The sequence below is a fragment of the Taudactylus pleione genome, unplaced genomic scaffold, assembly GCF_031769625.1.
Source record: "Taudactylus pleione unplaced genomic scaffold, aTauple2 ptg000114l, whole genome shotgun sequence".
Classification (NCBI taxonomy): Eukaryota; Metazoa; Chordata; class Amphibia; order Anura; family Myobatrachidae; genus Taudactylus; species Taudactylus pleione.
Window position 1 is genome coordinate 6,022,944 of NW_028284516.1, and position 11,771 is coordinate 6,034,714.

Sequence of the window (11,771 nt, forward strand, 5' to 3'; positions counted from 1 at the left end):
TCATCACTTCCAGCTGTGGCACCAGTTGGCAATCCTTGTTTGATCACGATAAACTTTGCATTTAATTTTTAGTAATATTTGATGAAGGGTCTTTACCACAAAATATTGTGTACTTTGTAGTGTTATTGTGTTATCTCTGTCAGGTTCAGCCTTGGGGGTTTATTTACAAAGAGTCGGGTAGTAAAACCAAGTACTTCTGAACTTGTTTCTGCCTGATATTTACGAGGGCAATGCTGTTACTAGCAAGACGTGGCTATTAAAAGCTTGCCCTTTTAAATATTGGGCATAAACACAATCGGAAGCGTCGCTTTGTAATTAAACCCCTTGGTGTTTGTGGTTTTCATATATTAAGACATATGACATCTTGTATAACCCTTATCTCACTTGGGTGTCTCCTTGCACCTATTAATTCAACTTTAAATTTTTTATTTTTTTTTAATCTTACATGTACTCCTGAAATGGGACTTAATTAACCATTTAGAATGTTACGCATTATTCCCTTTTGGCTAAATATATCTTTTAAAATGTTTGAATTTTTTTATTTGTGATTGTTACAAACAGGATCTCTCACTGGGGCTGATTCTGAGTCTCGCGCATAGTGTCTGTAGTTGCTGGCAGCGGCGGAACCCAGATTTACTATCTTATGCTAATGCCAGTATCCGTTCAGCTAATGCGGGGGTTTGGCCATGTGCAAGGCGAAAACCTGTGCTGCCATTGATTTTATGCCAGCCGCCACAATCATCATCATTAGTATTCGCCTTTGCACCAGTCCCAGAAACAGGCTTTCCTTCCCCGTACGCACATTTTAGAATCACACAAAGCTTTGGAAACACGCCCACAACACTCCCATGACAAACCCACAAGCCAGAGTGCTTCAGTGCAATCGCATGTCACTGCTCAGTGCACGCCCTGAAACGCCCTATTTCACGGAAAGACAGATCTGTCTATGGCCCTCATTCAGAGCCGCTCGCTATTTGCGGTCGTTCGTTCTAAAACAAGGGGTGGCTATTCAAATGAACCGTTCGCTAATTGCGGTCTGTTCACGCCACTAAGTCTGAACGAGTGAGCAAAACTTGCAGTTGTAATTTTGAAAAATACGCCCCCTGGCCGCTCGCATCCTATGTCATGTCCGCTATTTATTAGATTAATCGAGTAAATCGAACAGCGTATGAACTGCTCGCTATTCTTGTGGCTGGTTTTTTCAACCGCTATTTTGCGAGCAGTTCGGAGTAAAAAAAAACCAAGTGACGTGGTCAATGACGCTGCTGTATTAATTATGCACTCCCTTAAAACGCCCGTTTTGACCTTTAAGCACGCCTGCGATCTAATTCCACACCCCCGTTTTCAAGCACCTTCCCCTGTTACCACCCACATACGCCTCCTTCTGTCACTCAAAATAGCTATATAGCGAACAAACGATTTTCGGCCGCACTGACCGTACGCATGCGCAGATGTGCGAACATCGGTCCGAACAAATGAGCGGCCGCTTACGAGCGGCTCTGAATCAGGGCCTAAGGCCCTGATTCAGAGCCGGTCACTCTGACAGAGCGCTCGCTCTGAATCAGGGACGGTCTTTTTTTTATTTTAGAATGGCCTCCTGGCCGCTCGCATAGCTGTGGGTGACCACCCACAGCTATAGCGAGCGGCCAGGAAGATGGTCGTGATGGTCAAGACCATCGCGACCATTGGGCTTGCGACGAGATCCTTGTGGTAGGGTCTCGTTGCCGCAAGCCCCAGAGAGCTTTCGGTTCAAACAGAGCCGAAAGCTCTCCCACTGACATCACTTGTGATGTCAGTGAAGCCGCCCCCAGACGGTAGGCGTTCTCAAGAGAACGCCTCCGTTTGGGCAGCCACCCCCCCGGCACGCCCACTAAAGGGGGCGTGCTGTCGATGTTGAATGACAGCACGCCCCCTTTGGTACAAGACCCAGAGCGACGGATTGCCCATCGCTATCCGGGTCTCGCGCATGCGCACGACGGAGCCGGCTCCATCGTGCACATGCACTCTGGGCCACCATCGACCCGGTTGCGAGTGCTCAGCGCTTGCGATCGGGTCTGAATCAGGCCCTAAGTTGCATCCAATTAGGTTGGACATACGCAAAAAATGCATAAATTCGCTTCTGCGCATATGTGCTATATGCGACAACTTACCATTTGCGTCTGTGAATAGCGATCCATGCGTCTTAGAATCAGCCCCACTGTAAATATTGCTGCCATTTTTTAGCACTTGATAACATCGCCACTTTTGCTTCTCCCAAAGATTACTGCCGGTCCAAGAAAACTTTCTTCTTAAATTCCAGGTAGGAGCCGCATTACTAAAAGTCCATAGTAATATTTTATTAGAGTTTAATGGCTGCAAAATATATATTTTTAAATCTATTGCTATTATTATTTTAGGGAGTCAAGATGTGTGGCAAAGAATTTAACCAGGCCTTTGAATTATATGACAAGGTATGTGCATGGTTGTCATCTATAAAGCTTTCCCTTTCATTCATTACAGTATGCAGAGTATATCCGTTACTGGGAATTAGTTGTGGTGTTTATTTTTGCGCACCAGTCTTATCTGTAGCCAGGGCCGGATTAAGGTCTGTGGGGGCCCCTGGGCAACAAACTCGTGGGGGCCCCTATCAGTGATCCAAAATTATATATATATATATATATATATATATATACACACACACACAAATACATGCCCCCCCAACCCCACAACCAACACACAGTGTGCCCCCCCAACCCCACAAATAACACACACAGTGTGCCCCCCCCAAATAACACAGTGTGCCCCCCCAATCCCACAAATAACACAACCAGTGTGCCCCTCCAACCCCACAACCAGCAGCACCACACTTAAAAAAAAAAAAAAAAACATTAACGGGCTTACCCTCCAGGCCGAGGCAATAACACAGGAGCAGTGAGTCCCGAGGCAGCAGCTGCAGCTCCTGTCTATTCAACTCTGCGGGCTTCAGACGCGGATGTTGAGGTGGTGGGCTGGCGTGGGGCTGTGCAGCGTGACCTCTGACGTCACGCCTGCATTGCCGTACAGCCCCACTGCACAGTCTGCCCACCGGCCGGTGCAGCGCCGCGCTCTGAGCCCAAGTGCTCAGTGAGCACTTCCCGGCTGCAATCACAGAAGACCGCAGCAGAGACAGCTAAATGCTGTACTCCTCCGGTCTTAGTAGTAGTGGCAGGGGACAGGGTGTGGGGGCCCCCTATGTGTGGGGGCCCCGGGACGATCGCCCCTGTCGCCCTGCCTATAATCCAGCCCTGTCTGTAGCACTATTACAAGATTACAGATCACAAGAAGTCTTTAGGAGTGGCAGGGGTTGGTTTGGGTTTTACACAGGACTGTGTGTAAATTAATATATGAATAATTACTGCAGTCCACTTACTGTATGTTGTTGTAATATACAAGTTATAGAGGTGGATGGGGCGCTCCCCTAAGTAGGATGTAGATCAGTAAACAACAGAAAGAAAAGTACCCAGATTTGGGGCACTCAGATTATTCTTGATTATTTTTATTACAATTTATGTGGATATATAATTTTTATTATGGTGGGATAGGTTATATTGCGCTAGGGTTTAATCTTGTTGTTTCCTTGATTATTTGTTAGTATTAAAACAAATTATTATTATTATTATTATTATTATTATTATTATTATTAATTAAGTTTTACTACTAACAAACAATCAAGAATTACCTGAGAGTTCCAAATTTGAATACTTTGCTTTTTAAAGTCTTTAGGAGCCTAAAACATCTACAGAACATACAGTACTGTATACGGGTTAGGTACGGGATCCCAGCGGTCGGTATGCCGGTGGTCAGAATACCGACAGCCGCATCCCAACACCATGGGATGTTTCTAGAGAGGAGGGGGCCCGTGTGCAGTCTCTGACACGGGCCCCCTCCTCTCAACCAAGTGGCTGGCAGCGCACTGAGCTGTGTGCGGCCAGCGCCGGAGTTATAGACTCTGGGCACTAGAGTGTGCCCAGAGTCTATAGTGTATGTACAGGTCACCGGGAAAATTGCCGCGGCGGCCATTGTCTCTGTACTGCGCATGCGCCGATGACTGGAAAATGTCTGCCAGTCGTTTTACAGCGCCGGACGCCCGCGCCGACGTGAGACACCGGAAAGGTAAGTAATATTATGGGTGCAGGGTGTGCAGTGTGGGGCCCCCTGGACCCAGGGGCCCGTGTTCCGTGCACCCTGCACCCATTATAGATACGCCCCTGTCGACACCCAAAGGCAAGTACCCCTACACTAACCCCTAACCCTCCCTCCCTGCAACCTAACCCTAACACTCCCCCTAACCTTTACCCTCATATTCACCCACCCAGATCGCTGGCACCTAGGATGCTGGTGCCGGCATTCTCACTCGTCAGGATTCCTGCATCGAGATGCTGCACCAGCATTCTGTGTACTGGGATCCCAACTACATCCCCTGTATGCAGCACACACAGCTGGGAACCGTTTGGGATAATACGTCTCAGGATATGCAGGCAGTGAATCTCACAAACAAGAATTTCACATTCCATAATGGGCAAGAATCTGTGCAGCTGTACATTGTGCATGGTTTTAGTGGATGATTTGAATCTGCCCTTATTGTTCTACACATAGACATTGAGAATATAAAAAAATGTTTTTTTTTATTTTGATTTAAATAGTGTATCTGTTTTAGGGGGATGATCTATTAAACCTTTGAAAGAGATAGAAAGGTTTCCCCTAGCAACCAATCAGCTTGTAACTGTCATTTATCTGACTATCACAATGTATAACATGACAGTTAGAAGCTATTTGGTTGCTATGGCCAACTTCCCCACTCTATCTCTCGCAAAGGTTTGATACATCTCACCCATAGTTTCCCCTTAAAATCAATTCAAGGTCAAATATTTCATACTAAATAACCTTACTTTAAACAAAGAGTTAATTTATTACTTGCGGCACCACAGCCGCATTGACAGGATGTTTAGGTTAATGTTATTCAGTTTTATGTTTTATTTTTTGGATACATTATGTTTAGTAAACACAAGTAAAAATAATACAAGAGAGGATGTTAGATGGGCACCAGCATATGGGGTGCAAAGTTTTTCATTTAGGACATATTTTCTAGCAATGTCCAGAACTTCCACTGCAACCGTTGCAATGAGATCTACTGTATAGATGGTTATTTTACCGCAGTTACCTCACTAGTGCGAGTGGAATTATTACTGCAGTCTTCTGGCCATAATTAATCTCTGTAGTTAGGATGATGAGTGTAGCTGGGTACACACTATACGATTTGTGTACCCAGCGATGGAATGACGCGTTGGAACAATACATTGTGCCGAATGTACACACTGCACGATCCGGTTACGACGATGCGATGTATCGTTCCATGCCGCACATAGCAGCATGACATCGTTCACCACTTTGTCCCACCTGCTGGGCAGCACAGCAGATTGGACGAAGCGATGAACGACCGCCACGCACTCGCAATCAGGCGTACACACTTTACAAGAAGCACGATATATCGTTACGATCCGCCCCGGAATTATATATCGTACCATACTGTGGGCCATATTCAGTTTGAGACGAAAAGTCTGACCTCTCATCTGCGTTTTTTCCTGGGATAAAGTATCGGACGCGTGCCCGCTTATCCCCATATTCAATTAGGAATCAGCTAAAACGGGACCCGGTGGAAAGGTGAGTATTGAAAAGTCCTGTTACTTTTGGGGAAATCAGCCTGTCACCCCCTAGAAGATGGTCTGACATGGGGGATCACTAGGGGTACCACCGATTTGGCCTGCTGAAGGTAATTGGGGTTTTTAAACAGCCGCGTCAGGTGCATAAATGCGCCTTTGAAGAAGTGGTGAAGAATAGTATTTCGTTTTTTTGGGGGGGAAAAATAACTAGTCCCATCAAATTTGGGGTACATGAAAATGGGTGCAAGCATATTTTTAAGTCCCTAAAGTGATTTTTAAAAATTCTTCAAAAATCCATCTGTCGCAACCACCCGCATTCTAGAAAACACCAGCCACATACTTGGGGACCCCCCCTGAGTCAATTTCGCTAGTTTTTAAGTTTGTCCCCCCAATTTTTTTGTTCACTCCCAAAATTAAGCCACTTCTTTGGGGTGTCCTATGCTAATTTTTTAAAATGTTTTGACACAGATTACTTTAAGGGGACATTCCAAAGGCTGTAGGTTATTTTTTTCAATTCTGCGCCCCAAAACCCCAATTCTGCACTGTTTTTCGCCACCTAAGCAGTGGTCAAAACTTATCCCAATTTTTTTACAAAAACCTGCAAAAAGTCTTTGAAATTGAATATGGGTATAAGTGAAAATGGCGAAAATGACGTCATCTGCAATAAATTATCGCCGATAACGGACTTTTCTCTTCAAATTGAATATGGCCCTGTATATCTTATAGTATGTACCCAGCAACTGCAGTGCCGACTCGTACTATTATCAGCTCATTGATGGTCGCCACGTCCTGACTCCATGAAGTAAGAGAACTCCATAAAACTTCAGGGTTCTCAAAAAAAAAAAAAAAGTGTCAGTAAAATGTATTCACTAAGCTCATTTGCATGAAGCTGAGACTACGAGCACATTAAATGCGCCTCTTTCCCTTGCCGTCTCTCCATTTATCATGCAGGATGGCAGTGGCTATATAGATGAAAATGAACTGGACGCCTTGCTGAAAGATCTCTGCGAAAAGAATCAAAAGGTATATCTGTGACTTATTTATAATTAAGGATAAAGAGAGAGAACTGTGTTGAAAACACATTAAGTCTACCGTGCCATAGTGACCGGTATGCAAATCCAGCTTTTGGGTTGCTTTTATAAAGTGTAAGAAAGTAATATAGTCCTGTGATACAAAACAATAATACAAAAGCCTATACGAATGCAAAAAGTGCTGCTTCTGTAATAAAATGCAATAGTTCACATTGATCTGTGGGCAAAATGGGATGGTCGCATGGCTACTGCAATTGGATTACAAGGTTTTATCTGTTCTTTAAATAGGATCTAGACATTAACTGCATTCCAACATACAAGAAAAGCATCATGGCCTTATCAGACGGGGGGAAGCTGTACAGAACGGAGCTGGCTCTAGTCCTTTGTGCCGATGAAAACTAAACGACTCCCTCTGTCTTCCACTAACTGTATCCAATGGGCTGTAGAAAAAAAAATAGTCTCTTAGTTCTTTTTTTATCTGTAAATCTAACTGCATATAGAAAATTAGCCAGAATGTGCTGCAATTTTTTTTTTTCCTTTATAATTTGGTTTGTTTCTATACTGTTTGTAATGTACAGTTTTTGTAACTATAAAGGGAGGAAGAAAAAGAGAATGTCTTTGTTAGAGATGGAATGTATATTTGTGAAAAGAAATAAAGAGGGGGGCTATGCGCTAACATACTTTTTTTATTTGCAAGTAAACAGGTTATATGAAAACAAAACAGGTATATGTTAGCAATCCCTCTAAGTACAGGCAACCTGCGGTTCTATTGTTTTGGGACCACAAGGCACAGCATGGCCTACCAGCCGAAGGCAGTTAGACTGCTCTCAAGCTGTTGCAAAGCTGCTACTGTCATTATTCAAGAATAAACACAGGCTAACAGGGGACGATGTCAGTTTTGGTCCGACAGCAACTACCTGTTGTCTACCTTTGTTTGAGTACAAGATTAAAAATTTAAGGTATGATTTTTAAATAGACTGGATAGGAGGTAATACTTATCCCTGGCATAACAGAAGCATTAAACTGATTTATTATGTAGTTGAAATGGTTCAAAAAGCAGACTGCCCTCTTCTTGTATCACTTTAGTGTAATCAGACCCCTAAAACATCGGTTCTTGAAGGTTCTGAAAAATCGAGTCTGTTCTAATAATGTAAATTTTTAGACAAGACATATGGAATTTTGAGACAAAACAGCACCTACCTTATTATTGTATGCAATATACAGTATTAATAACCCTAGGAGAAGCGCTTAGGCTAAGGGAACAATAAACAATACTGTTTTTTTTTTTTATGTTTCTGCCTTTATTTATGGTTTTGCTCCAGGTTGCCTTTCCCTTTCTTTTGAAGGCAATTCTCAAATAATGTCATTGCTACAATTTAATGAAGATTATGCAACTAGTCCTAACAATTTACACTTGGTATAACAAATATCCAATTCCTCTTTACTTTGAAGAAATTTTAAGCAAGTACCCAACGAATACGCTTGTAGCACAATTAAAGCAAATATTGGTTACAAATTGGAAAAATATTTAAATATTTTTCATATATATTATTGATTGATGCAGTGTTTAGGGGTCTCTCCTGTTTAGTACAAGTTACTGATTATAAATAACATATAGGGATAAACTTCTTGTGTTCTTAAAGATATATTCTATTTGCCTCTATTTTGTGCTGGGCTCTGAATCCTTTGCACATGTAACTTTTCTGTATGTCTAGAATGTTTGAGGTAGGGCTGATGTATCCAAACCTAAGTGCCCTTTTGACTCAGAAGAGGGCGGGATGTACTAAACTGAAAAATGCAGTTTTGGGGGGTTTTGCCACATTTCTCACTTGTACTAAGCACCGGAATGCAATGCATCCCAGTGCTTTGTCCTGGTGGGTAACGCCATCTTTAGCCTGGGCTTCGTTTTGGGACGCCCTATACCCATGCCCCCCCCTCTACCCCTGGGCATACGCAGAAAGATGCCAGAAGGACTTCTGGGTCACTATCGCCGGTATGTACCAGATAATTGGTGGCATGTATGGCATCGCGGATGTGATGCTTAGTACATTCCGCCCAGAATCTGATACTACTTCAGCACTTATCTGAATCCTATCACTGCTTACAGACTTCCATGTGACTCATTGGGGGAGAACGCTTGATACCTTCTGTTGCTTATAACAACCAATCAGATTCTAGATATATTTTATCTAATGCATTCTCTAAAATAAAAGCTGTAGGGGCCTATTCATCATCGATAAATGGCCCGGTAACCATGCGGAAATGCTAGTTTCCGTTTATTTTAGTTACCGGGCCATTCATCATCAGGGGTCCCAAATGGACTACCTTATATTCAGCATACTCAGAAAACTGAAAGTTTTGAGCAGATCCCTACACCGCCTTCTCACTACCTCCCACGCATTCATAACCGGGCCGACGGGGAGGAGGTAAGTAACGGAACTACTTCCGAAAAGCAGCTGTCCCCGCATCGGAGCAATGACTGGTTGAAAGAGGTGCTAGGATGCTGCCTGCCAACTCTATTCTCTCATTCACCTTTGCTCAGAATGCAATTGACATTATTGGAGTGCTGTAAGAAAACGTAGAATATAGACACTCTAATGGAATTCCCCATTAATATTGAAAAGTGTCTCAGGCTGGTCCACCTAGAAAACTTCATAAAGCTTTCCCTTTACTAAACAGTAATTTTCTTAATTAGTTATTATTACATCATGTTGCTCATTCAGGGGGAAATGTATCAAACCATCTAAAGAGAAAAAACAGTGGTTACCAATAGCAACTGATCAGCTTCTGTCATTTTCCACATTATCTCTTTAGAATGTTTGATACATCTCACCCTGAAACTGGGTACACACTTGACGATATTTTGAACGATTAGCCCAATTCCGATGGAACGTACCGACAAATCGCTCAAATCACCAAGCATGTATGCACTATGCGCGCTTTCGTGGCGGCGTCCATCGCATCTTCAGGTCAACCCTACACGCTGGTCAATTTCAGGATCTCGTCAACGATTACCCAAAAATCGTGCAGGACAACCAGACAATATGTTATCATTATATAGTTAACGATGAAAAGACCGAATGACGCACGATATATTGTTTGGTTGTTTAGAAGATTGCAAAGTGTGTACTGTATGCACTATATCGTTTGTCCAGGAGATCAAAGGAAATCAGGACGACCTTTGCATCGTTTGCTGATCGTCTAATGTGTACCCAGCTTTAGTATTCACATCTTTCCCTGCACCTCCTCACACTGAGCTCCACCTACGTTGTGGATTAAAATGAAACACACTGTCTTCTTCATAAGAAGACACCGGGGAAGAGGGGGACCTGTGTAATTATGTACATTTGCTTGAGTGCAGTCAGTATACTACTTACTCTGTACCCTACCATTGATTGTAGCTTGGTGATGTCTTATTGATGATTGTAAGGTTGGTACAATGTAAGGATGATAGAGCTTTCACCCATATTCTGGCAGGCTTGTACTGCACAATCTTTCTGACTTGCTACTAATGAAAAGTTATATGGACAGGACAGTTCTGACAGACCAATGACAGCCTTGGAAAGCTCCTTGGTGCTCGTAACACCCAACAATATTTTTAATGAAGATCCAGTTTGGAAAGCGAGTGTTTAGTAAATGAGAAACATTTAGGTGGCCATCCTACACTAATAAAATTTATAAGAACAACATGCTATTGTGAATTTACAGGTCACAGTATTGTTAATTGCAACTAATGAAAGAGTCACCGAGACATTATACTGTAGATGCATGCACTATGTAGACAAAAGTGATTGGACACTGCCAGCAAATAGATCAACAACATTTTATTGACATCAGTACTTTGTAGGTCCACCACGTGCAGTGATTACTGCAGACACCCTTCTTGGCAAACTATCCACAAGTTCATGGATAACAGCCTGGGGTATGTTTTGCCATTCTGTCTTAAGTACAGTGACCAACTGTGACACTAAAGAAGGTCGAGTCGGCCTAGAATGTACCCGTTGCTCCAATTCATCCCAGAGGTCCTCAGTGGGATTAAGATCTGGACTCTGAGCTGGCCGGTCCATCCAGGCCTCCCTACGAGGTGTTTGTGTTGAAACCGCCACATTATGGCCATTTGGAACTAGTGTGCAATGGTCTGCATTTTGCTTGCGTGTGCATGTCCAATCATTTTTGTCTACATAGTGTAATAAGATACAATAAGAGATAATATATTATAGGGTGTATAGTATACATAAAACAGATATTCAACATGCATACAGGGCTATTTTAGTATATTATCAGAGAATATATTTTACAACTATGTCTATAATGCTTTTAACAATCTTTATATTTTCAGTTGGAAATAGTTTAATGGTCTGCATGTTGAAAGCAAGTCCAGCTCCCAAACAGTATCACCTAGATTAGCAGGCAGAATGCATTGGAATCCTATTATAATTTTTGCCCAGTGGGATATTAAACCATAAAAGTGTATGTGCCAACAGGAGAGCTGACTGTATTATATCTGATGTTAAATGAAATATGGCAGCTTCCAGTGTTCCTGGACTTTGGGAGTGTGTGTACGGGAGCATAGGGGGAAAGAGAATTTCATTAATACCAATTCATATTAGGCATGTTTGGCCCCATTAATAAAGATACTGTGTAAATGGATCTCACACATGATGAGCATTTGAGTTACATTAAGCCATTTCCTCTGTGACTTGCACTGATCTGCAGGTTGTAACAATTATTCTAGCGAAATTGATATTTTACACCATGTTCTCTGTATCCTCAAATTAAAATTCAATGCACAAAATCCGTGTCATGGGCTCATTGCTGTTCTTGTGTCATGTCTCCTTCTTCTTGTATTGGAGTGACCAGAAAAAAGTGAAATAGTTATTACATGAACCAGGGTCTATTTTATTTTTATATTGTTTTGTTCTTTCTATAATTGTGGAAAGGAGTTATAAACCCAGGGCCCGGGCAGCAGAAATGCAGTGCTGGTGGGCTACCAAATGACTCATTGTCTTATACAAGTCATTCTTATACATAAACACACTTCAATATTACACAAAAAGGAGAG

At 42.5% G+C, this 11,771-nt stretch overlaps 1 protein-coding gene across 1 annotated transcript in view; it reads left to right on the plus strand.

Moving 5' to 3' along the window:
- The window catches only part of CALB1 (calbindin 1), a 96,836-nt gene extending 85,342 nt beyond the window's left edge, over nt 1-11,494 (plus strand). The window contains exons 8-11 of the mRNA XM_088471515.1: nt 2,260-2,299; nt 2,397-2,450; nt 6,630-6,701; nt 6,998-11,494. Of these exons, the coding sequence (XP_088327641.1) occupies nt 2,260-2,299; nt 2,397-2,450; nt 6,630-6,701; nt 6,998-7,111 (280 nt within the window). The 3' untranslated portion in view covers nt 7,112-11,494. The remainder of the gene's footprint in view (nt 1-2,259; nt 2,300-2,396; nt 2,451-6,629; nt 6,702-6,997) is intronic.
- The last annotated feature ends 277 nt before the right edge of the window (nt 11,495-11,771 follow it).